This window comes from Bos indicus x Bos taurus, chromosome 18, assembly GCF_003369695.1.
Source record: "Bos indicus x Bos taurus breed Angus x Brahman F1 hybrid chromosome 18, Bos_hybrid_MaternalHap_v2.0, whole genome shotgun sequence".
In the NCBI taxonomy this organism is placed as follows: Eukaryota; Metazoa; Chordata; class Mammalia; order Artiodactyla; family Bovidae; genus Bos; species Bos indicus x Bos taurus.
In genome coordinates, this window is record NC_040093.1 from 46,854,680 (window position 1) to 46,881,635 (window position 26,956).

Sequence of the window (26,956 nt, forward strand, 5' to 3'; positions counted from 1 at the left end):
GCCTCAAAGCAAATCATCTTTTAATTGTGAAACACCAAATATTTAATTTATGCTCTACCTCAAATGTCAAGTCCACCTCCCGGCACATAGCTTTGAAACCACGTAAGGAGGCCTAACACTTTCCATATGGTGAAGACATGGGGCCTTTTAATTGTGCCAACTGGTATCATTCAAGGGTAATTCCCCTGGAATCCAGCACTCAGGCAGCAGCTGGGCCGGCCTCCAATCTCATCACCCAGCCCCATACGTCCCCGCAGGCTCCCACCATGCCTGCGCCCTCCCAATCTCCCCCAAATATCAAAATGCACGAGGTGCCCCTAATCAAATTACCAAAGCGCCTGGCAGCCACCTTTGATCCAGAGGCAGGCTTGCCTGCACCAAAGTGCTCAGCCTGTTTTCTTCAGGCGACTTTGCCATAAAAGAACAAAAGGACCCAACTGTGGGTTGGGGGAGGGGATGGTCTTAAATCCAGAGGTCAGCGTGCATATATGCACACGCATGTGCACGCTACAGGAGGGTTCACAGACACGCAGATTCTGCTTCTCCAAGTGTTCTCCTATCAATGTCTCCTATCAATATCTGTGTCCATTTACTCCATCTACTAAGCTTGTTAATTTTACCCATTATATCTTCCAGATCTAACATTTCCAATTGCTTTTCTTTTGTTAATGCCTGTTGCTGCTTCATGCTTCTAACATCATCCTTTATCTCTGAGATTATTATGCTTACTTTAATGTCTAATTATCTAGCACACAGTTGCCTGGCATACAAATTGTTCGTGTATCATTCATCTTCTGTAGAACTCATACAGCTTGCATGTCTCCTTATTTTTCTCCTCAGAGCTCATATTCCCTTGAAGCTCATCATGTACCACTAAAAGGGCAGATGTCTTAACCTGTGTCCCTCCTCTGGTTTCATAATCTGGGCCCCCATCTCCACCTTCCCAGGGCCTCAGGAACCTGCCAGGCTTTCCCCAGGTTCTACACTTTATGAAAAGTTACCTGCCAAAACTCTGCCAGAGATGAGCAGGTTATTACACCCGTTTTGCAGATGAGCTCATTAAGGTACACAAAGGTAAAATGGTTTATACAAGGTGACAAGCTATTGTGGCTGAGACTGACCTCATTTATTCATTTATTTTTTGGAAGGGTAGGCATGGGTTAATTGCCGATGAGGTCACCCTCTCACATCCCAAGATCTTGCATGAAACTAAGACCCACCTTAAACGTTTACTAAGCTACTCAGACCCCCTCAGGGAGGAAGAGGGCAAGCAGGGGCCCCTAACGCTTCTGCCTGCCTCACCCCAAAGTGCTCGGCAGCTGGCCAGCATGCCACCTCTTAGGAATGACTAAGTGGGACCCCCTCCAGGCGGATGCTCTGGTGCGGGAAAGTACTAGTAAGTACTCCAGAAAGGGAGAAAACCAGAGTCCACACCAGCTGGCTGGCAATTTTACAGGGTTATGAGGAGGATTAAGACAATGTAAGCAAAATGCTTGACACACATGGGTGCTTAATAAATAGTAGTTATCTTTGCAATAATAATACTGCTGGTTGGATGAGCCAGGAATGTGTCCCCAGCTGCCTTGGTGAAAGGCTGGGTGATGGAGTAGAGACAGAAGCCATTCCCAGGACAGGGACAGGTCTGGGGTGGGGGGTGGGGGTGAAGCTCTGCCAGCGCTTGGAACGAAGCACACTTCAGAGCCCACACCCTCCTACATCCTGATGAGATAATGGAAGAACCCAGAGCCACCCTTTCCGTGCCCCTAGAACTCACGGAAACTAAACAGACCGGGGGTTGCCTACTGCGATCCCGTTTAATATCTCAAAGTTAAACTGGGGGTATTCTTTCTCATTCACAATTTTGACCAGTTGTACTTAACATTTTTCTCAGAATCGACTTCAGACTATCTGTTTCAATTTAGCTTCATCCTAAGCAATAATATCCATGAAATCAAGGGTTTGATGTCCCAGCTATTTTATTTTTTTCTGGTAAAAAGAAAAAAAATGTAACTGTTAAGATAAAAACTATTCCTCTATACTACTTGAAATCACCTCGCAGGCACCCACAGGACAGCCCCACACCTTGGGCTCACCCTGGCTTCTCCCGAGGCCAACTCCACCTCTGCAGGCTCAGGAATGAGGCCAGCAGTGGGGGGAAGCCAGGCGTCCGGGTCCCAGTCACCAAGCACGACTCCCAAGGAGGCAGAGTTTCTCTCTTCTGAATATCCTGGATGGCAGGGCCCACCCTCCACCACCCAACATATGTCACACTGATGGCTCTCGGGCTCACATCTTCAAAAGTGCTTTGAACAAACACTAATGACCCCTCAGCATTTCTCTGCGAGAGGGGGCTGGGAAAGGAGGGGGCAGGCCCCATCCCATACTGTCCTCAGCTGGGGGAAGAAACCAGGCAACAAAATTCCCGTGACTTCACCAAAGCCACAGACTTAAGCTGGGGCCCCCTCTCCCCCCTCCCCCATTTTCCCCAATGGCAACTTTTACTGGCTCACATCCCTCTTGCTGGGAACACTACTATTTAATTAAAAACGACAGACTTTTGTTTTCCTCTCCTTCCTTCCTCCTCCCTCCCATCCTCCAGGATTGGATGCCAAGGAGACCCACCAAAAACATGCGGGTAACATTTGTTATGGCTTTGAAGATAAAAGTCAATTGAAGTAAGCCCTCGCTGTATTTCAAGTTTCCCCTAAAGCATGGAGCAAGCTGCCTGGCAGTTTAGGAAAGAAAAAAAAAAAAAAAGGACTGCAAATAAATGTCATTCTGCAGGAATACTTTGTAAAAATAAACAGGCTGAAAAAACCCAAAACTTGATTAATGGAAATCCACTCAGTTGGCCTCTGTCTTGAGCTGCAAAATGCATTTGTTCATATGGCTAAATCGGATCATTTTCATTGGGCTTTAAATAAATAAGGAGATCAAAAACTAGAAATGGTGGGGGGAAGAAAGGGAAGTTTGTACTTCTGTTTTTAAAGGGCCCTAACTGCAGCGCCCCCTCCCCCCACCCAGCGCTGGCCTTTCCTAGGGGACAGTAGCTTCAATTCTAACCTAACCAACAGATGAAAAGAAATGCGGAGGAGAAAGCCCCCTGCTCAGCAGTGACAGTGTAGGAGGGGATGGGGGAGCTTCCTCTAGATGCAGGGGTTATATCATACATGCACAAGTCAACTATCCACAGGCTCACCTCCTGCAACTGACTACACTCAGTCCAGGTTCCACGACCCTAACACACAGACATACACACACACACACTCACACACATCTGAAAACTCCACTGGCCCCTCCCCAGCCTATGAACAAGACCAAAGGACTAACCAGACCTGAAACTGAGTCTGTTCCCCTCTAAGTTTAAGAAAAAAAATTAAATGTCACATCAAAAAGTTGATTCATCCTTTGATCCTTGGCTTGCTCGAGTTCCACGCAGACCATCTGAAAGCCCTGTGCAGAGTTCCAGAGCCCATAGGACATCTGTGAACACCAGTCCCAGGCCAGGAGCTGCGGCTGGACTCACTCACTCCCCTGTCACATCTATTGCTCCCCTAGGAACAAATCCAGCCACAGGGACTCACTGGGTTAAGGCTGGGGTGGGCCAGACTAGAGCACAATGAGGCCCTCTCTCTCCTTGTGCACCAAGCCAAGGGGTCTCCCAGATCTCAGTACCCCCCAAGTTCTGCCCCCACCCAGATCACTGCCTGCTCTACTGGGACTCCAAGGCAGTTGGCACTGATGAATGCCACAGACACTTGGAACACATTCGGAGGGCAGCACAGTCCTGCCTTTCACCCAGACACCCCCAACCGCCTTCCCTCTTCCCTAGCCCAACTCCAAATCCACCTTTGAATGCTGGCCACAGAAACAAGGAAGAAATCAGAGCAAGTCCCCGAATCCCTCCAGCACAGACAAGTTCCCCATCAACTGGCCCACCTCACCTAGGACCTTTCCCCCCAGGAAGCCCTCTGCTCCCCAACTGGCCCCTCCATATGTGTCACCAGGAAGGTTCCCCGAGGCAGGGGGTGTGTAGGGTGATGTTGGTGGGGCAGGGGCACCTAAGGGATTTCTGGGCTTATAAGTTGTGCCAAGAGATGCTAAAAGTTGGCTGGGGGGTGTATGGAGACCCATCTCTGAGGTTGAAAGGGAGATAAGTGGGGATCGTACCCGAGCTCCTCTGCCAACAGTGCCCGCTGCCCGCAGCTGTCGGGGTCCCGAGCTGCCACCCGGGCAGCGCTGCCTCCCGATCCACTCCTCGATGCCTTTCCGAGCCCAGGCGGCGCTCACAGCGAAGCTGTCACCTGGAGCGGGGACGACATGAAGCCCCTGAGTCTGGCCCCTAAGCTCAAAGTTACCCGAGAGAAGAGAGAAAGAGTGGGCGAGGCAGAGGCAGCAAGGGACCAGGATGGTGCTGAGAGCTGCGCACGATCCTGAGAGAGGGACGCAGGTAATCAGGAGAAGGGGGTTCTCCAAGCGAAGCCCCGAGAGCAGGGACCTCGAGGCGAGCCAAGAGGGACACGTCTGGGGATCAGGAGAGCGAGCGCCAGAGGCCAGGACTGCGGAGAGGAGGGACAGACACGGGGTGAGGAGAAGAGGGGAACTGAGGGTCAGGAGAAGGGACGCAGGAGCCAAGATCTCGGAGGGAGGCTGACGACCAAAAAGAGAGGAGGCAGGCTCTTGGTGAAGGGGCGGCAGTGAGCGCGGAATCGGGGTACCGTAGGGGAGGGGTTGAAGGTCAGAAGAGAAAGTACTGGATAGCGGGGAGCGGGTAGGTGGGGCAGAGAGGGGGACACAAAGTGTGCTCCAAGGAGAGGGTTTGTGGGACTGGTGGCTGGAGTAACGGGTGCGGGTGGCCCTGGTAATCAGATCCGCGGGTTAGGCCATTCCGCTGCCGTCCGCGGTGCTTCCCCGTCTAGCCCCCACCCTCCTCCCCGGTCCGTGCCCCGCACGCCCCTACCTTCCGGGCTCTCCCTGCGCTTGCACACGGCGGCTGCAGGCACAACGCGCGCGGCGGCGGCGGCGGCGGCGGGAGCCGGAAAGAAAGGAGAGGCAGAGAGTTAGCAATCGCGGGGACGAGGGCGGCGGGGGCCAGGGGGCCGGCGCGCGGGCGGGGACACTGACCCGGCTTGGAGTGAAGTTTCCCCATGCTGGGGGAGCGGCTGGAGGGGGCGTCCCTAAGCCATGCGCCCGGCCGGCGGGCCCTGAAGGCTCGCCGCGCCTTGTCTCGCTCTCCTCCTCCTGAAGCAGCCCCGGAGCTGAGCGGAGCCCGAGGAAGCGCCGGGACTCGCTCCTGCCGCTGTTGCCGCGGCCGGACTGACGCCCGGGCGAGCCGAGCCCCCAGCCCGCCGCCGCGGCCCGCGCCTCCCCGCGCGCCCATTGGCCGGGCGCGGCGCATCAAAGGCGAGGCGGACCGCCGAGGGGGCGGGCTGGGGGCGGGGCCGGAGCACTGGGGGCGGGGCGTGGAGAAGGGCTTAGGGCTGGACACAGCGCCCCCCTCCAGGCTTCGGTCTTTGACCCGGGCCGGCGGCTGGGGACCCGGGACTGGGGACTAGAGGTGGGGTTGGGTGGTGGAGGGAGGCGGAGGAGCTCTGGTCAGTAGGAATATTGGGACAGACACCCTCTTGGGTTCTGCCCGCTGTAGAACAACTGCTCCTCTCACAACGCTGCTCACGGCGCTGTGTGTTCCCTGCGCTCGATTTTTCCTGGAAGCGGACTGAATTCTGCGGCTCCACTTTACAGGTGATGAAACTGAGATCGGAGACGAGATGCTGCTCGGAGCGCCCGCGAGCGCTTTGCCCTTTCCCAAGTCTTGCACGGTCGGACTTCGGCAGAAAATGTTCGCTATTCCCCGCCCAAAGCCCGCCCCGCTTCTCCTCCGAACCTCTCTCTAGGCTTCGATTTGGTTGTGCAGGAGAAGCCCCCATTGCGCCTCCGGCCAACTGTGGACCCAGCCAGCTCGCGGCGGCTACAAGTGTCCGAAAGCCGCAGGTTGCCAGCCAATCGCTCTGTCCTCTCCTCCCGGGCCCGTGGGTGCCCGCCGGGGGGTCGGGGCGCGCTGCCAGCTGTGCGGCCCGGAAGGGGGTAACCGCTGGGTCTTTGATCTTCCTGGGTTTCCGCTCCCCGCTGCAGTTCGCCAGACCCAAGGGCTTGTTTGTTTTGTCTGGGGAGGTCTCTGCGGAGGGGAGGGCGACATCAAGGGGTTCCACTCCACCTTTGTGGTTCTCAGAGAGCACGCCTGCTCTGCTGGGGACACTTGGGGCCTGTTAAGTTCGGCCTGGTACTGGGCAGTCTGGGCGTGGGAAAAGAAAACCCTGTGCAAGGAGAGAAGAAAAGCGCTGCCCCTTGGACTGAGTTCTCTGTGTGAGCCTCCGTTTTACAGACTGTAAAACGGAGGCTCAATTCTGTCCTTTTTGCCAACTCCTTAGAGGGACACTGCCCAACAGAAAGATAATGTGAGCAACATAGGTAACTTAAAATTTTCTAGTAGCCACATTTTTTTTTAAGTAAAAAGCAACATTAACTAATTTTAATGTATTTTATTTAACCCAATAGATCAAAAATATTTCAATTTCAACATATAATGAGATGTACATTCTCTGTTTTGCATTGTTTAAAATCTGGTATATTTTACACTCAGAGCATAACTCAACCCAGATGAGCCATACTGCAAGGGATCGATGGCCACAGGTGTTTGGGCATCACAACTCTGCAGCATCTACATGTCTCCGAAGGATATTGGGGACTGCGTGGCCCTCTAGAGTCATAAATCCCTTCATCCAACAGTATCTTACTTCCATCCTTCAAATTTGCTTTTTACATCCCCTTTTGCAGAGAAATGAAGGCTACTCTTATAAGCAGGTACACAGCAAGCTGTGTTCCATTTGAGGAGTGCTGGGACCACCACCACCACCCCAAAAAATAGTTATTATTGTTCATTTTATATTGCATTTCTCTATACAGTACCTGGCACTTCCCAGGTGGCACCAGTGGTAAAGAACCCACTTGCCAATGAAGGAGTCATAAGAGACACGGGTTCAATCCCTGGGTCAGGAAGATCTCCTGGAGGAGGGCACAGCAATCCACTCCAGTACTCTTGCCTGGAGAATCCCGTGGACAGAGGAGCCTGGCGGGCTACAGTCCATGGTGTCGGAAAGACTCGGAAATGACTGAAATGACTAAGCATGCATGAATACAGTATCTACTGTATGTCAGCCATTGTCTTAAGTCATGTATAACTCTTACAACCACTGTCTGATGCAGGTTCATACTTGTTCTATAAAAGAGGAAACCTACTAGGCTCAGAGTGGTGAAGTCACTTGCCCAAGGTCACACAGCTAGTCAGTGACCTGGTTAGGAACTGAGCCCAATCCTGTTGATTCCATTGCCCATGTTGTTTTTACATTGCCCATGTTGTCCCAACACTGTCCAAACTTAACATTCCAGCTGTGTGACAAGCACTGTTTCAGGCACTTAAGATACATCAGTGAAAAAAACAAAAAATCCCCACTCTCACGGAACTTGCACTCTACTGGAAGGAAGACTGAGAATAAACATAAAGAACAGGCAAATAGTACTCTAAGTTCACAGGCATCACCAGCTAGAGCAGTGGTTCTCAACTGAGGGCAGTTTTGCACTTTGGGGGGCATTTGGGATTGTTTGAAGGCATCTGGTAAGTAGACGCTAGGATTGCTGCTAAACATCCTAGAATGCACAGGACAGCCACCTGAAAGACTGATCCAGCCCCGAGTGTCAATAGTGCCATAGTGAGAACCTCTGGGCAGCAGTGAGAATGAATGAGCAAAGCAGGGTGCCAGGGATCAGAAGTGAGAGGGAGGTGGGGGCTCTGCATGTCTGAATTCCAGTAGGAGCTTTCCTGCAGACCCCTCCGAAGGAAATGGAATTTGGTTGAGGGAGGAGGGATGCTGGATGTCTCTCTCACCCCCACCCCCCACTGGTGCCAGGGTGCACCTAAATCAAAGCAAAACTCGGAGCGGTCTTTCTCACAGTGCTCTGAAAGTTGGTTACTTCCTTAAACCGGTCATGGCTTTCTTCCTGCATGAGAAAAAAGTATCCCCTCATCCCCTTGGGAATTTCTTTTTACAGTTCAAAAAGAGATAAAAGCAAGAACTAAAACTCTGCAGTTACCAGCTTTGAGTCTTAAAGGAAGTAAATCCCAAATGTCCAGCCCAGACACAAAGCTCCCCCTCCACCTTCAGCCTGGCCCTTCCCAGCCCGGCAGGCGCCTGGGGCTTCACTGCTATGGGAACCATGACATCCCCACCCCCACCAACCTGGTCCTAGGGGGAGACACAAGAGAGGTGGGCCTGATGCTGAAACCTTAGGCTGTCCAGAGCTCTGAGGAGGGGTGCTCCAGAGGTCACCAGCCCACCATCCACCTGGGATGGCTATTCGCCCTTTGCTAGCTTCTGGCCCCATGACTTGCTGTCCTTTTATGTGTTTTAATAATTTATCTGGCCCACTTCTTGGGCTGTATACTTACAGTGACACATCTTTTTCTTTGAAGATTTCCCATCCTTTGAGGGAGGAGAATGGGGAAGGAAGGCAAGGAAGAGATAAGAGAGAGAGATTATAACAGAAACGGGTTTCATGGGGCTTGAGATTTAGCAAGGCTGGTTTAGGTGAAATCTGTTAGACATGGAGCTGGGAGGTTTAAACACACACACACACACACTCATCACCCTGGTTGGCTGTCCCATGCTTGTCCCCAAGTTAAGCCATCTGCTCTGGTCCCCTTCAAATGCCACTTCCTAGAAGAAGCCCTTCTTGGCCTTCCTGCCCGAAGAACTCTGACCACTCTGAAGAGTCAAGTTCCCCTCCCCACCTCTCTCCACTTAACACTCCTTTATTTTTTAAGGATGGAGCTAAATTTCCCTTCTGGAGTTAGGGCTCCTTGAGTTCTTGCCTGACTTGCATGTCTAGATGCAGTACCCAGCATTGCCCATAGGAGGTGCTCTATATGAAACTAGAGGACCCCACCCGGTCCCATCTCTACCTTGTGACATGTTGTGGTCAATAAGAGGGTGGGAGGGCTTCCAAGAATATGAGCTGGGATATATTAAAGAAAAAAAGAATGTCCAAATTTGGCTGGCTCCCCCTAGATCCCTGGAGTTGCTTCATGCCACAGCTGCCTGGTAAGTTTCAGCACTGTGTGTGTGTTAGTCATTCAGTCGTGTCCAACTCTTTTGCAACCCCGTGGACTATAGCCTACCAGGTTCCTCTTGTCCATGGATTCTCCAGGAAAGACTGGAGTGGGTTGCCATTTCCTTCTCCAAGGTATCTTCCCAACCCAGGGATCGAACCCAGGTCTCCTGCGTTGGCAGGCAGATTCTTTACTGTCTGAGCCACCAAGAAAGCCTGGTTTGGGTGAGAATAGGAAAGTTAAACTGTGCTGTATGGGGCATCCCTGGTGGCTCAGTGGTAAAGAATTCGCCTGTCAGGGCAGAAGACACAAGTTCAATCCCTGATCCAGGAAGATCCTACATGCTACAGGGCAGCTAAGCCCATGTGCCACAACTACCAAGCCTGTGCCCTAGAGCCCAGGAGCCACCGCTGCTGAGCCCGCATGCTGAAGCCCCGAGCCCTAGAGCCCGTGCTTCATAACAAGAGAAGCCACTGCATTGAGAAGCCTGCACACCGCAATGAAGAGTAGCCCCCGCTCACACAGCTAGGAAAAGCCCACGCAGCAGCGAAGACCCAGCACAGCCAAAAATAAGTAAATAAATAAAATTTTTTAAAAAACTGTCCTACGTGAAAAAGTCACAGGAATTTTCAATATGGCAACCAGGAAAGAGAAGGAAAGAGTGACAAAGGAAACAGCATGAGGAGAAAGTGACAAATAAAAGGGCCCACGAAGGGGCAATCCAGTGAGCTAGGGACAGTCGATCCATTTTCAGGACAGTGAAGACTAAAACGTGATTGGCAGTTGTCACTTGCTGTGCTCGGTGCTGGAATTGCCCTTCATCCCTCCAAACCTCAGCAAAACCCTAACCACATCTCCAGGGTAATGGCGCAGGACAGAAGGAAGGAAGCAGAAAGATGGCCCAAACGTAGATCATCCATCCATAGGTCAACAGGCCACAGTCTTCAGAGTGGAGATGTTCATCAGGAGGGAAAGATGGGAGCAAGAGGGAGCCAGGAGGAACGCCAGCCCCAGCATCAGTCCTTGGAGGTGAGCGGAGGGCGTCTGGACCAGGGGTACTGTCCTCAAGCCACTCTATCCAGGTGTTAGAGGAGAGACCCCAAGGACAGATGCTGGCACCTAAATGTTGATAAAACTGAATTGAATTTTTGTGCTGCTGACACCTCCTGGGTCAAGAGTGTTTCAGCAAGTTCAGAATGCAGGCATGCTAGGTGACCTTGGAGGAGGGAGAGAGACAGCCCAGCCTCAGCATGGCCTGCTCTCCTCCACTCCCTGCCTCTCTGCTCCTCTCCAGGCCCCTCTGAGAAGTCCTTCCAGCCTTAATACCACTCTGTCTACTTCCAGACTTCTTTCACAAAAGGGAGAAAGAAACTCCCATCTTATGAAGACTTTGTTTTTCAGTAACAATCTGGGCCTACTCCCCATACTCAGTCTGCTCATCCAGAAGACAGAAAGAAGGGCCCAAGAGATCAGTCTTTCCCAAAAGGATGTCCATCGAACACCAGAATTATGAGATGCTCTTACTACATGAAAGAAAGAGCTCTGTGGGCCCTGCCTAGCAAAGGGAGACAAGTTCCTCTTCTGCAGAACTTGTCAGAACCTTCAGGGAGTGCCCCAGCTGTGTGAGTTTCTGAAAGGAGGGCATCCTAAGCAGTTTTTTTCAAACTCACTGGACTGGGGAACCCTTTCTGGGAGACACAAGTGAAAATGAACATTCATGGGACAGCCTTTGGAAAATGCTAGACTTGGTGTCTTCTAAGGTTCCTTCCAATCAGAAATTCCAAGTGCTAAATCCAGGGTCCTAGCCTAGAAGGGTGGCAGTAAGGAAAGTTCAGTGGGGATAGAGCCAGTGTGGGGAGGTTCCCTGAAAGAGTAGTCATGTGTGTTTAATGGTGTGCATTTAATGTATTTCAGAACATATGCATCCACCTCCACGCCTCTGAACAGTCAGATACCTACAACCCGTGAGAATTCATGTGGGGCTTCTTAAGGCCAAAGCTCGAGGCAAGACGGAAAAGCATTACTGTTCCAAAGCTTGCAGTGTTTGCCTCCCTCACCTACCTTCCCTTCTAGTTTAGCCTCGCCCCCCTCTCCTGTTCCTCCACCACCATCACCTTCTTTTCCTTCCATTTCACAGAGCACAGTTTCAGGGCGGCCCTGTTGCCATGTTGGTACACATGACCTCTTTACTCCTTGGCCACAGCTGATTGGATGCCTAACCCACGAGCTTGGCCAATTAGGATCTCTTTGCAGAATTTGACTAGCAAGGCCCAGGGTCTGGGGTCTGCTTGCTGGTGATCTCTGAAGCTGAAGGGCTCTGTAGTTTCCGTAGCTCCAGGGACTGGAGCAGCTGCTTAGGCATCCATGTGGGCTGATGAACAAGCAGAAAGAAGCAGGGGTAGGAGCTGTCAGAAAGAGAGATAGTAAGCCAGGTGAAGAAAGATGTGCAGAGAGACAGACAGAACGTCTTGGTCCCTGATGCTGCCTGTACGCAACTCCTAATCTTGTTAGTTCTGCCTATGTATTCTATGCAGAACTGAGAGACCCTTGGTTCCCCCGTCTTGGGCTGGTGTCAAAGAGCCTAGATGAGAGTTCCCTGGAATTTAATGTGCATATGAATCCCCTGGAATCATGTTAAAATGCAGTCTGGTATGGGACCTGAGAATCTGCTTTCTAACAAGCTCCAGGATGAGACTGATGCTGTTGGTTTATAAACTGCATTCAAGACTCTAGAAAGTGAAGTCTTCTCAACAGCCACTAGTGTTACAGAACTTGCCTCTTCATTGAGTAAGTTGCAGTACTGGGCAGAAGAAGGAGGAAAAGACATCAGGATAAAGGGACCTGAGAAATAAAGATACTCTCTTTCACCACATTGTTCAACAAAGATTTTTGAGGGTCTAATTTATACCAGGCTTTTATGTTGACAAAACAGACAAACATAAGTCAGTGCAATATTTGGTGTGTCTGTGGGGAAAATCAAGGAGGAAAGAGGGAGACGAAATACTGGGAGAGGGGTTGCAATTTTAGATAAAGGGGCCAGAGGGTAGTCTTTATGCAAAGATGTGAAAATTAGGAAGGGAGCCATAAGGATGCCAGGGGAAAGGAGGTTCAGGCAGCGGGAACAGCAGGTGCAAAGGTCCCGAGGCAGGGACATGCCAGGAATGTTTTGCAAACAAGGAAGCCAGTGGCTGTGAAGCAGAGAAAGTAGAGAGGAGGGGAAGATGAGGTGGGAAGGTGACAAGGCTAGTCTGTGGGAACCTTGTGGGCGTTGGCAAGGATGTCAGCTTTACTAGAGAGAGATGGCTGCTGTTAGGGGATTGTGAACCAGAGTGACAAGGCTGCTGAGTTGAGAGCAGAGTGGGAAGACAGGGGTGGTGGAGGAGATCAGGCAGGGGCAAGGAGACCCACCAAGAGGAGATGGCAGCAGCCTCGGCAAGACACGAGAGTGGTTGAGACCAGGATGATGGCAGTGGAGGAGGTGAGAGGTCGTGGGCCGAATGTGCTTGGAAGTCAGAGGCGACAAGACTAGCTAATAAACTGGATGTTGGGTGGAAGAGAAAGAACCGAGTTAAGGAAGATGATAAAATGGCCTGAGCAGCTGGGACGAGGAAGCTGCCACTAACCGAGATGATGAAGCCTACAGTGGGCGCTGTCTACAGAGCAGAGAAGCTGAGGACTCAGACTGAACATGTTCTTTGGAGAGGCCTGTTGGGTATCTGAGCAGTCAGATCAAGTAGGCAGTTGGATCCGTTCACCTAGGGTTCAGAAGTTGCGGGCTGAAAGCTACACCTGGGTGTCATAAACCTCGAGAGGGAATTTAAAGCCCGACATTGGATGAGCTCCCCTGGGGATTGAGTGCAGCCAGAGAACAGAAGAGGGCCAAGGACAGAGCAAGTCTGGAGGATGGCGAGTATCTGCCCATCTCCTGGAAATCTCCGCAGCTCCGCGACCCCTTGACCTCCATCCCATCTACGCAGCTCCCCTCCTAGAGAAGCCCTGCTCAGTAAATCCTTCTCTTACCTGCTCACCCCACCCCTGCCACCCGCCCCCACTCCACAGCAGGCAGGATTCCTGGCTCAGCATCTGAAGTCTCAAAGCAGTTCTTTGTTCAAACCAGCCCTGGAGATAAACGAGACAATGTGTGCGAAGTGCTCTGGGCTGCCGGCTGGGGACCCATGGAGGCCAGCTGTCTCTCTGACAAAGTGGATACGGCAGAGCTCCGCACCCTCCCCAAGTCAGCCGTGTCTGGGACTGTGTCACAGCACCCGGTGCCTGGCACACAGTAGGGGCTTTAGACATGTTTGTTGTGGACAGGAATGACAGCAAAGGGGCCCATCTGAGAAGAGGTGATGCTATCTCTCCTTGGACATCTCCCAGAGTTCTCTAAATCCCCCTCCCACGTCATTTGTGTTTCTTCTGACTCTGTGCCCAAGAGAGGTCACTGCCACCCTATGGCTCTCAGCAGCTTTTGGCCATATCACACCTACCCCTAGCCAGAGTGGGAAGGCAGATGGAGGTGTTCATACACCCAGCTACTACTGTGGTCCCTTCCCTCTGAAACCACAGGGCCAAGTGTTTTCTCCTCCATAGAACAGAGAATTCTTCATTTGCATCTTCCAGCAGAGAGCTGGGGTGCATCCTCCACCTGGAGCCACTTTTGACATCCTCGTCTGCGGACCTCTCTGGGTGACAAGTATCTTTGTACTCAGCCCCCTTCCCCAACCCCTCCCTCCCTCCCTGGGTTCTGACTCTTTCTCACAGGCTTCCGTCTGCACAAAGGGACCATTGAGAGGCAGGCCGTGGGACGCCGCCTTTGATCTGGGGTTCTAATAACGTGTGTATGTTTGCGTTCCAAAACAATGCAGCCGCCTCGCTGGATAGATGGAGGCGGGGGAGGACCAGAAAGTCGGCAGGACGCTTACAGTGGAGGCTGGGCAGTGAGCATCAGCTTGCTGGTTGGCACCTTTGGAGAGCACCTTGGCTGAGTCTGGCTGGTGAGGTTACACAGACCAAGACCCTGGCACGGCCGTGCTTTGCCAGATGCCCCTGAGCTCCACAGAGCCGGTGATCATGGGTTCACCAGGGGAATGGAGGAAAAGACAAAGGAGGGGTTTGGACAGGTAGAAGAAAGAAGTGAAAGTGTCAGTCACTCAGTCATGTCTGACTCTTTGCGATCCCATGGACTGTAGCCCACCAGGCTCCTCTGTCCATGGGATTCTCCAGCCCAGAATTCTGAAGTGGGTTGCCATTTCCATCTCCAGGGGATCTTCCCTACTGAGGGATCAAACCTGCATCCCCTGTATTAAATGCAGATTCTTTACCATCTGAGCCACAGCGTTGGTGGCATCTTCCCAGTCTAAAGGGGCAGCTGCAGCTCAGTGCCAGTTTCCACTCAAGGACCCTGAGTTACTAGATCTTTCCATTTTTCAGGAGTAGCTGCAAATCCATGTTTCTAGGTGAAATCTCCAAATTTTCAAATATTGGCAGTTAGTTCAAAAAAACATATAAATTATGATGTAGGCCAAATGAAACATGCACTCCTGCTGGGATCCTGCCCCTGGGCACCTGCTTCACCCTCTGCTTAGGTAAACGCATCCAGAGAAAATGTACACTGGAGACAGGCGAGGCGGGGGAAAGGAAATGATTCAGACCAGACCCAGGCTCTCTTCAAAAGGGAAAAACAGGATGATGATGGCAGACTCATGCCCCCTGCCCCAGTGTCCCCCAAACGCCCTCCCTGCCATCGCATTACCCCTCCAATCTCTCAGCAAATGGGTACTAAGTCCCTCCAGTGGGCCAGGACTAGGCTGGAAGCAGGAGATGCAGGAATGAATCAGAAAGGACTCCCTCAAGTCCAGGCAACCAGACAGAAATGTGGCGAGCTAGGCTGTGCTGGGGGCTCACTATTGCCAGGCTCTGTGTGAAGGCTTGTATGCATTTTATTACCTCACAGGGATTCTCAAGGAGAATAACGGAATTTACCAACACAGTGGCAGAGGCTAGATTCCCCACTGCCTGCTAGCCGAGCTCCTGCATGCGGTCACTACTCTTCACTGTTTCATGGGCTGCAAGATAGGTCTCCCAGGTTTGTGCCACGTAACACTTGGTATTGTGCAGTATATAACTTGTGTAACTATACGTGCCAACCCTGTGGTAGGACAAATTACAACAAATTAAGTGTTCATCAGTTCAGTTCAGTCACTCAGTTGTGTCCGACTCTTTGTGACCCCATGAATTGCAGCACGCCAGGCCTCCCTGTCCATCACCAACTCCCAGAGTTCACCCAGACGCACATCTATCGAGTCAGTGATGCCATCCAGCCATCTCATCCACTGTCGTCCCCTTGTCCTCCTGCCCCCAATCCCTCCCAGTATCAGAGTCTTTTCCAATGAGTCAACTCTTCACATGAGGTGGCCAAAGTACTGGAGTTTCAGCTTTAGCATCAGTCCTTCCAAAGAAATCCCAGGGCTGATCTCCTTCAGAATGGACTGGTTGGATCTCCTTGCAGTCCAAGGGACTCTCAAGAGTCTTCTCCAACACCACAGTTCAAAGGCATCAATTCTTCGGCGCTCAGCTTTCTTCACAATCCAACTCTCACATCCATACATGACCACTGGAAAAACCATAGCCTTGTCTAGATGGACCTTTGTTGACAAAGTAATGTCTCTGCTTTTCAATATGCTATCTAGGTTGGTCATAACATTCCTTCCAAGGAGTAAGCGTCTTTTAATTTCATGGCTGCAGTCACCATCTGCAGTGATTTTGGAGCCCCCAAAAAATAAAGTCTGACACTGTTTCCACTGTTTCCCCATCTATTTCCCATGAAGTGATGGGACCTGATGCCATGATCTTCGTTTTCTGAATGTTGAGTTTTAAGCCAACTTTTTCACTCTCCTCTTTCACATTCATCAAGAGACTTTTTAGTTCCTCTTCACTTTCTGCCATAAGGGTGGTATCATCTGCATATCTGAGGTTATTGATATTTCTCCCGGCAATCTTGATTCCAGCTTGTGCTTCTTCCAGCTCAGCATTTCTCATGATGTATTCTGCATAGAAGTTAAATAAGCAGGGTGACAATATACAGCCTTGACGTACTCCTTTTCCTATTTGGAACCAGTCTGTTGTTCCATGTCCAGTTCTAACTGTTGCTTCCTGACTTGCATACAAATTTCTCAAAAGGCAGGTCAGGTGGTCTGATATTCCCATCTCTTTCAGAATTTTCCACAGTTTACTGTGATCCACACAATCAAAGGCTTTGGCATAGTCAATAAAGCAGAAATAGATGTTTTTCTGGAATTCTCTTGCTTAGGTACATATAAAGTCCAAGAATGTTGTGGCCAGGGCCTCTCCTGAGAGCCTTCTTCCCAGCATAAATCTTGCATCTGGAGAATAAAAAAATTCCTCCTTTGCCCAGACCATCTGCCTCCCATGGGTACATGAGAGAGGCAGAGTTGAACATAGCACTTCCTGGCTCCAATATTTGCCCTCAGTTTTCTTGTCTATAAATGGGGATTGTAGTTAAGATGTAATTCTAACATCCCTGAAACAAGTGAAGCGGGATTCTAGGCTCAAAAAGGTAGCTCTGCCTTCCTCACCTGCCAGGAGAGTAAAGTTGAGCCCCTATTTATCCTCACTTCCTCCACCTATCAGCTGATAAAGAATCCGCCTGCAATGCAGGAGACCCCGGTTTGATTCCTGGGTCAGGAAGATCCACTGGAGAAGAGATAGGCTACCCACTCCAGTTTTCTCAGGCTTCCCTTGTGGCTCAGCTCGTAAAGAATCTGCCTGCAATGCAGGAAACCTGGGTTCAATCCCTGGGTTGGGAAGACCCCCTGGAGAAGGGAAAGGTTACCCACTCCAGAATTCTGACCTGGAGAATTCCATGGACTGTATAGTCATGGGGTTGCAAAGAGTCGGACACGACTGAGCAACTTTCACTTTCACCTCCATCTATAAACAGTAGACAGCTCCCAGCTCGGCCTGGGCTCTTGGTAAGCTTCAGCAGTCATTAATGTTGCCTCTCGTCATCATCATCATCTCCATAACCTTCCATGGTTGGAACTATGCTGCAGAGGGCCGTGCCCTCCTCCTGCATAAAGCCTCCCGTGGTTCCCGCTGCCATCAGGCATCAGGCCAACCCTTTCCAAGAACTCACTGGGCTGCGCAGGCCAGCTGACCTTTCGTGTTTGCAACATAAGAGCAACGGGATGAAGCTCCCAGACAGTGTGAAGTGGAATGGGGCCCGCCCAGCCTGCCGCCTTCCATCTGGGCTGCTCTTCTCCCCGAGCAGGGGGGCCAGGGCTCCTCTATCCATTGCCCTGGATCACTTCAGGGAGGGCACTGGGGAGGAGGGCTGGTCACAACTCATTATCCAAGGTTGGCAAGTCAGGCCTTAAGAGAATGGCGCTGGCCTCAGAAAGAAAAGGGTAGAGGAGGGACGAGCTGACAGGTCTGGGAGCCCCACTGCTCTGCTCCCAGCTCCTCCCCTAGACCCTTAACCGCCTTCTTTGTAGGAGGATACTCTTGGGGGCCCAAGTGGTTCAAGGGAAAATACAGAGGGCTAGTAATAACCTTTACAAAGCTCCTCGGCCTCACTAAAATCCCAGAGAATGGGAAGTAAACAGCAATAAGACACCTTTAAAGGGCTTTAATCAGAGGAGAGCTGTAATCACTCTCAAGCCAATGTCCCCTTCATACAAGGCAATGTTTTAATGCACATGTAACATTCTAGATACTCTTACTTCAGAATGCAACCCACTCCAGTACTCTTCCCTGGAGAATCCCATGGACAGAGGAGCCTGGCAGACTGCAGTCCGTGGGGTCTTGGGGAGTTGGACACGACTGAGCAACTTCACTTATTTACTTACTTACTTTAGATGCTGCTGCTGCTAAGTCACTTTAGTCGTGTCTGACTCTGTGCGACCCCATAGATGGCAGCCTACCAGGCTCCCTCATCCCTGGGATTCTCCAGGCAAGAACACTGGAGTGGGTTGCCATTTCCTTCTCCAATGCATGAAAGTGAAAAGTGAAAGTGAAGTCGCTCAGTTGTGTCCGACCCTCAGCGACCCCATGGACTGCAGCCTTCCAGGCTCCTCCGTCCATGGGATTTTCCAGGCAAGAGTACCGGAGTGGGGTGCCATTGCCTTCTCTGTACTTTAGATGAAGATCATTCAAATTTCAAAAAGACTTAAATGCCAATCAAACTGCTAATTCTTCTGTTCTTAAAGACAACAATGTGTGGGGTGGTCCAGTGGTTAGGAATCCATATTCCGCTGTAGGGGCATGGGTTAGATTCCCTGGTTGGGCAGCCAAGATCCCTCTAGCTATGTGATGCAGCCACACACACAAAAATAGGAATAGGTGCCAGCATTTCAAAAGGCAGTGTTGGGGAGCCCTCTTATCTCATATCCTGTTCCTCCTTGAGCTCCAGCATCTGGCCAGTTCCTCAGACACCCAAGGGGCCTCCTGAGTCTGTCCTCTTGCTTCGGCTCCACTCCCTGCCCTCCCCAGTCCAGCCTCCTGCTCATCCTTCAGCCCTGGCATGGGTGTCACTTCTTCCTCCACAAGCCAGCTGTTCTCTTCCTGTTTTAGCCCCCAGCTGGAGTCCTGGAGAGCTCTGACCTTCAACCCAAGTGGCTTAGTAACATGGTCCTTCATCTCCCCACTCTCACAATCATCAGATGGAATTCTGGACCAGCTGTTAACATACAGAGCCAAGGCTGTTGTTTGCAGGATGAGCAGGAATAGGGATCCATCCCACTTCTGTGCAGCTTCCCTCTGAAAATCAGTCCCCAGCCAATCTCCGGCCAGAGGACCACCTCCATGCAGCTTGTGGAACCCGCGTGGTGACAGGCTGTCAACACTGACCACCCCATCCACCCCACACTGGATGCTAAGTTCAAGGTGATTCGTTGAGGGGCTGTCTTCAGGCTTCCCCCGACCCAGTGTGGGACAGTCACCAAACTGGGTCTGCTGGTCAGTGCTGAGACAAATCCAACTGTGGGAGATGAGCACATAACAGCATTGATGAAGGTGAGTCATGAGCTAAGGTATGGAAAGGCTTTACACAGAGCCTGGCTAATAGCAGACATACAGTAAAAGGGAGCTTGTCATTATTATTAAAAGAGCACCCCAAAATAATGTTTTCTTTAGGACTTTCTGGCTGTAAGTGACAGTGACAAAAACCTAATAAAACGAATCCAAGCAAAAAGGAAGGTTATGGGCTCACATAACCCAGATGCTGGGAGGACAGATCATGGGCAGCTTCAATTTATAACCTGAAAACTTTGTGTTGAGAGTGAAAAAGATAATTATTTACCTCCCCCAGCCCAGATGAGAAAAATCCTGGGGAAGGACTCTGATTGGTCTAGCTTGTGTCATGTACACATTCCTGGACTAGAGGAATTTGGTGGGTCCAGCTTGAGTCAGATGCCCAACCTCATGGCCAGATAGAGTTGATTGGCAGCCCCATCTCAATGACAATAGTTGATGAGAAGGAGCAAGTCCCCTAAAGTAAGGGGGAAAAGGAAACAGTTTCTTACCTAAGGAAGGCAGAATGTCCTCATAACTCTACCCTTCTGATACATGAACTCAAGGCCTGCCAAAGAGGTATTTACCTTCACTTTATGGATGGGGAGTCTCAAATCTACGCAATGACTTGCTCAAGGTCACATGATCTATAAGTGGGGGCCCTAGAACTCAGTCTCGGAGCATCTGCCTCCATAATTTTCCTCACATCTAATCCCTTTCTTTCTTCAGAAAGAAGAGAAGGGTTGACTGAACACAGGCACTCACATTTCCCAACTCAGCTACCTTCTTGGGTTAGTCCAGCTCATCCAGAGCCAAGCTGGATCTTTGGAAATGTCTTTGAATGGGTGAACTCGACCTCTTGAAATTGACCCCTGGGAAAGCAAAAGGGAAGACAGTAGAGACATAGGAATGAGAGACTGAACAATTTGAGAAGCAGGTTAACAGTCGTCCTTGACCTTGAAACACAGGTGACCTGGAGACAAGAAAGGAAAGCTGGTCTAAAAAGGAAAGAAAAGCTGGCTTGGTGAGGGAACCAGAGGGGGGAAAAATACTTTAGTTGAAAACAGAATAGAAAAATATATATCATACCTGGCCCAGGGCTACCCTCTGAAGCCTGGTCTCGATGTTGAGAAAAATGATTCTAAGATTCTCTCCTGTTGACTAGAACCATAATACCTCCCTCTCCAGATGGTTGTGGGCCTCCAGGGATGAAAGGAAACCATGAAGGGGGTGTCAGCATCAAGACGGATCCCCGGGTCAACTGACACTCCTGGAAGGGGGCCAGGTGCCACCCTTGAGAGCAAATAATTCATTCTCTGACGAGATGGCAAGAAATTTACTTTTCAGAATACTCAGAGGCCAGTCTCTCTCCTTCTTCCTGACCTGCCCACAGTACATCCTAGTCTGGCTTCTGCAACCCCCTTCTTCCAAGAACATCCAATGATTTTCCTTTCCTACCTCCTTACTATCCGAATCTACCTGTCCTGTGGCCTCTTCATTCACTGCTGTACAAGAAGCCCAGCTAATCTGCCTGATGTCACTGGAGTGACTGTAGGTGTCTTGGGTGAAGGTGCCAGTCATCTTTCCTTCCCAAAGAACACACTTAACACATGACAGAGGGCTTGTCCCCTAGGCTGACCTTAGGGTTTGAATAGGGCATGCCAACAACTCATCTCCAGGCTTTCGGGGCATCCCAATACATCCTTTCACAGCCAATAAGGTGCCAGGTCCCATCCATTCTTCTGAAATCTCCCTTTGATCTGCATTCTCTCCCTCCACACTGCCACTGTCCAGGTGTGATTGGCTAAATATGGCCACACATGGTTTGTCACTCTCCCTATGGAGCAGAGGCATTTATTTTCCCCCTTGATTTCGGGTTGGCCCTGTGACTGCTGAACCAGTGGAGTGAAGGAGAAGCGAGCCTGTGCAAGTGCTGGGCCTAGCCTTTAAGAGGATGGGCAGCTTTGTTTTCTCCCACTTGGAATGCTCTCTTCTGGAACACTCACTCCCAGAACCCAGCTGAAATGCTGGAAGACCAAGCCCCATGAAGAGGTCATACCTCTATGTCAGTCAACAGCACCAGCTCAGTTTCCAGCAGCCAGCCACAACCACCAGCCTTTGGAGTGCGCCATCTTGGATGTCTAGCATGAAAGAGTCCCCAGTTGACAGAAATCCCAGTCGCCATCACACGGAGCAGAAGAGCTACCCCACCGGACCCATTTAACCCTCAAAATCACAATAGATAATAAAATGGTCAAGTCACTGAGTTTTCTGGTGGTTTGTTTCATAGCGATAAATACCTGAACTCCAGAATCAAACTTCCATCTCCCCTGTTGCAACCATTTGCTAACTATCTCCAAGCCGGCACACTCGTCTATTCTCGAGGGTTCTTTTCCAAGCCCAGAACTTAGTGTGTCATTCTTCTGAAGACTTCAACAGCTTCTCATGGGACATGGTAATAGTACTTAGCCCATGGATTACCAGGGCAGCTTTATTAAGTACAGATGTGCCATTAAAAGTCTTTGAATCAGGCTATCAGATGGAGAAAAAACATGGCTGGTGTGGCAGATTAAATTATTTGTCCATTATTCTTCCTTGTCTGCCTTTACCATGAGCCCTGATGAGCAGAGGGAAGTCTCTCACACCAGTGGGCTTGGCTGTGTAATTCATTTCACCCAGTTGAATATCGGCAAAAGCAACACTGTGCCAGTTCCAAGACAAGACCTTGAGAGGCGTCGCATATTTCTGCTCCTCCCTCTTGCACTGTTACCGTTCACTGTGAAAGAGTGTGCCCAAGATGACCACCAGCCTTTCAGCCTGGGTCCCAAGATGAGAGATATGAACCCAACCCCCAGCCTGGACCTGACTAACTTACAGAACTGTAGTGAGAAAAATTTGTTATTCTATCCCTTAGGGGTCACCGGTGACACAGCATCATTGCAGTAAGACCCTATGGACTGCAGCCCACCAGGCTCCTCTGTCCATGGGATTTTCCAGGCAAGAATACTGGAGTGAGTTTCCATGCCCTTCTCCAGGGGATCTTCCTGACCCAGGAATCAAACCCCAGTCTCCTGCATTGCAGGCAGATTCTTTATCATCTGAGCTACCACATCTCAACTAATATATCCGTGATTCCAAAGCATATCTCTGATAGAGAGCCATTGGCCCAAAGGATAAAGTCACAGATGCTTAGACTGGCATTCAAGATCTTCTTCAGTCTGACTCCCAGTTATCTTTCTGGCCTCAACTCCCAGCTTTCTCTTCTGTTTTTTTTTTTTTTGTTTTTTTTGTTTTTTCCTTTTGTTTCTGTTTTTTTTTTTTTTTTTTTTTTAAGCTTTCTTTTCTGAACCAGTCAGGAGTCTGGGTGCTAAAACAGAATCCAACCCTGATGAACCCTAACATAAAAGGTACCCAGAGGTAGCTGTAAAATCAGACGGAGAAAATGGACAGAAAACAAGAAAAGTCAGGCAGGTGAGACCAGGGTCAGAAGAGACACAGTCAGAAAAAGAGAGCACTGTTCGTCACCTGGACTCTGGACACTGGATATTTAAGCCACTGCTTGCAGAGAGGGGATCTTGGGTTCTCCAGCTCCTTTGGAGAGGGAAGCACCCCCACTGGCACAGTCACATGCTAACCACCACTAGGGAAAGACCAGGTGGGACTCCTAAAGAGGACAGGGTCAGACTCCAGGCAGCCAGAATCCCCACAAACCTCCCCTGAACCTCCGTACTCCCTATGAAGAAGAAATGAGTTCACGTTTGTAAAACTGTTGACTGTTTCCAGCAAATAGAAAGTGCCATAGGAAAAGTGTTAGTCCTCAGTCATGTCCGATTCCTTGCGACCCCATGGACTGTAGCCCTCCAGGCTCCTCTGTCCATGGGAGTCTCCAGGCAAGAATACTGGAGTAGGTAGCCATTCCCTTCTCCAAGGGATCTTCTGACCCAGGAATTGAACCCAGGTCTCCTGCATTGCTGGCAGATTCTTCACCATCTGAGCCACCAGGGAAGCCATAGGAATACTTCTCAAATAAATATTGCAATACATAACTTCTAGGCCATGGGCTAAATAAGGACTTTTTAAATTTTTTTTGCTGTTAATATTTATTTATTTGGTTGCTCCAGGTCTTAGTTGCAGCGTGTGGAATCTAGTTCCCTGACCAGGGTTTGAACCCGTGCACCCTGCATTGGGAACTTGGAGTCTTAGCCTCTGGACCACAAGAGAGGTCCCAGTCTTTTTTATTTTAATTTCCCTTCCTCTCCATTCTCTTAGGTTGGGTTCCCAGAAGCAGATTTCAAAAGAAGAAAATGTGTAGCGGGTTGGGTAGGGGGACCAGAAAGAGAAGGTATCAGTTAGGGCACAGATACCCAAGGGAGGATGTATTATCAAACAAGGATGCGTTATCAAGCAAAGTCCTCCAGACAGTAGCTTGGGGTCACTCCCACAGAGGAGCTCTGCAGTCACATGAGCTGCGTGAGCTGGGGTAGTGATACTCCCACACTGACAGACGTTGGTTGTTGATGTCTCTGGTTGCCTCTGGGTCAGAGCTTGCCCACTCTGGTTCCAAGACTCTCCTCTTGGAGCTGTCAAGTGACAAAGCACTTCCAAATAGGAGACTCCATGTGCCCAGCTGGAGTACTGGTTTGACATCCAGTCTAAGGAATTAGGGATTTTGACCCAGACATCTATTGCTCCGTGGCATTTCACCAGCAAGCCCTGGGCTGGGCCGGGCTGCACATAAATATTAGCCCAAGCTCAAGTGGTGTTTCCACTACTCATATTTTGAGGGTTCAGATGCAGGCTGGGCTTTCACAATTGGCAAAATACTCCCTTGCTCAGGCAATCTCCCAGCACTTCCTCAGCACCCTACAGGCACCAGGCACTGGCCTCAGTGTCTGGGAAGACCTCAGGCCTCGCACATTCACAGATGACTCCAGGTTCTGCCCAGCATCAGAAGAGAAGGACAGATCAAGTGGGTCAGGGTGCTGAGGAAAGAGATGCCACTTCCCACCTGAAGCTTAGGGACCGGCCTCAGGGAAGGGTCGCTTTTGAGCTGGCCTTGAAAGGATCTGAATGGACTGAACTGGGAAATTATCCTCTGGAGGACTTTCTTTGAACGCTCTCTCTACTTCAAGATCTTCTCATGAATTACCTCTTTTAACTACCTCAACTGCCCTGCAAGGAATATTTATCCCCATTTTCAAGATGAAGAAATTGGAACTTCCCTGGTAGTTCCATGGCTAAGACTCTGCACTCCCAATGCAGGGGGCCTGGATTTGATCCCTGGTCTCCAAGCAGTCCATCCTAAAGGAGATCAGTCCTAAGTGTTCATTGGAAGGACTGATGCTGAAGCTGAAACTCCAGTACTTTGGCCACCTGATGCAAAGAGCTGACTCATTGGAAAAGACCCTGATGCTGGGAAAGATTGAGGGCAGGAGGAGAAGGGGATGACAGAGGATGAGAAGGTTGGATGGCATCACCAACTCAAGGGACATGAGTTTGGGTAAACTCCGGGAGTTGGTGATGGACAGGGAGGCCTGGCGTTCTGTGGATCATGGGGTCGCAAAAAGTCGGACATGACTGAACTGAACTGGAAACTAAATCCCACGTGCCACAAAAAAAGATGCTGCATGCCATGGCTGAAAAAGATCTCATGTGTTGCAATTAAGACATAGAGCAGTCAAAAAAATAAATTTTTTGTAAATAAAAATGAAGATGAAGAAATTGAGACCCAGAGAAGTTAAGTAACTTGCCCAAGGTTATACAGTTAATAAATGTTTAGAGCAAGGTTTTCTAACTGCTATATGTACTTGCTATCTTCCATTAGAAAGATGCCAGTAGAGTTTAGACACATGTCTATAAGTTAAACTTGAGACAAAAGCCATAACCAATCCATGAAATAAACATGGATGACAGAGCACATCCACGGGAGATGGAAAGTGTGGTAGGGATTGCTTTTGTCTGTCAGACATAGCTCCCTCTCTTCACCCCATCTTTTTCTGATATAAGGTAGGGGTAGGCATGTGCGTGCATGTGTGCCTGCTAAGTCGCTTCAATCATGTCTGACTCTTTGTGACTCCATGGACTGTAGCCACCAGGCTCCTCTGCCTGTGGGATTCTCCTGGCAAGAACACTGGAGTGGGTTGCTATGCCCTCCTCCAGGGGATCTTCCTGACCCAGGGATCGAACCTGTGTCTCTTATGTCTCCTGCACTGACAGGTGGGTTCTTTTCCACTAGAGCCACCTGGGAAGCTCCAGGTGGGTGTACCAACAAAATTCCTTTCCCCAGATCTAGGCCTTGAGCTCATGGGTGGAAGGTGACTGCCACAAACACATCAGGTAGCAGACCCCCTGTCTCTGACATCCTCTGAAATATAACTTCCAGATCCAGCTGTTCAGCTCCAGCTTCAATCCTCCGTACTACCCCAGGGTTATTCCAATAAAAGCCCACAAAAGGCTCAGGTTAGTCAGAACTTGTTGCTCCAGTTTGTCAGTAAGACGTCTCAGGTGACATAGTAGTTGATAACAGGAGTGGGGTGTGGAAAGTGACCTACCCTAAAATATGGAATTGGTGAGTATATATTGTCTCATTGTGTAAGCAAGTGTGTGTGGAATGTTTGCACGTGCAGCCAAACAGATCCTGAGTGATGTATGAAACAGGTTGGGAAAGCCCCTTTCTTGGATGATCTTCCTTAAGCTACATCTCTCTGCTTGTTCTTCTTTTTGACTGTGGGTTTCAGGTTTGCTTCACTCTTTTCCTATTTTAACTAAGTCAGTGCTTTGCAAGGTGACAAAGGATGAGGAATCAGGTGGCCAGCTCAGGTAGGGAGTCCCCTGATGAGTCCAGGAGGGAGCAGAGAGAGCTGAGTGGCTCAGCAAGGAAGGCAGTGGGCTGGGGGAGGACAGTTGGTTCTAGTGACACCTTCGACTTGCTGTGTGTCATTGTGAGTCTTCCCTTTCTGGGGTTCAGCCTCGCCTTTGATAGAATGAGGTCTCCTCTAAACCTAACAAGTTTGGGGTAAACATGAAGGCATCTGTCCTAGATCACATGAAGAGCCTGACAAGGTGAAGTCAGGTAGTAATCCTGGGGAGCCATGTCTATGTAGACCTCTCTGGGCTCTCACCTGAGAGTCTCTGCACCTGAAACCTACACATGCCAGCTTATTACTCTTCCCACATCTTCCTCTCCTAATTCCTCTCCTCTCCACACCACTCCCATTGTAGCAGAAAGAGTTATCTTTCCCCCACTATCCACTCTGCCTTCCTGGCTTTAGTAAGAGAATGGCCTCACAGCTACAGGCTCCATTTTCCCACCTCCCCTGCAGCTAAGCAGGGCCCTGTTTGAGCAGCACATGAGCAGAGGGGATGTCTGTATGCCCTGCACCTTATTCTTCCCTCATTTTGCAGGTTGGCACATTGACACAGGGTAGAGATCCAGCTTTAACCACGGGGATGGGCAGAAGACAAGATGGAAGTAGCTTGGACCCCTTACCCAACTGCCCTCCACTCCCAGACCACCTCCCAACTTGAGCTTCACCTGAGAGGAAAAAAAAAACCCGCCTAGTTCAAGTTGCCATACCCAGGGGGACTATTCTTTCTTTAATATTTATTTATATATTTGTTTATTTGAGTCTTAGTTGCTGCAAGTGGGATCCAGTTCCCTGACCAGGGATAGAACCCAGGCCCCCTGCACTGGGATCACAGAGTCTTAGCCACTGGACCAGCAGGGAAGTCTTGAAAGGACTGTTCTTAAAGCCGCTTACCGTG

At 50.2% G+C, this 26,956-nt stretch overlaps 1 protein-coding gene across 1 annotated transcript in view; it reads right to left on the bottom strand.

The window, feature by feature from the left end:
* Positions 1–5,337, bottom strand: part of NKD1 (NKD1, WNT signaling pathway inhibitor) — a 94,378-nt gene extending 89,041 nt beyond the window's left edge. Inside the window, exons 1-3 of the mRNA XM_027513617.1 lie at positions 5,125–5,337; positions 4,961–4,993; positions 4,171–4,304 (exon numbers count right to left, since the gene is read on the bottom strand). Of these exons, the coding sequence (XP_027369418.1) occupies positions 4,171–4,304; positions 4,961–4,993; positions 5,125–5,149 (192 nt within the window). The 5' untranslated portion in view covers positions 5,150–5,337. The remainder of the gene's footprint in view (positions 1–4,170; positions 4,305–4,960; positions 4,994–5,124) is intronic.
* Positions 5,338–26,956: the final 21,619 nt, after the last annotated feature.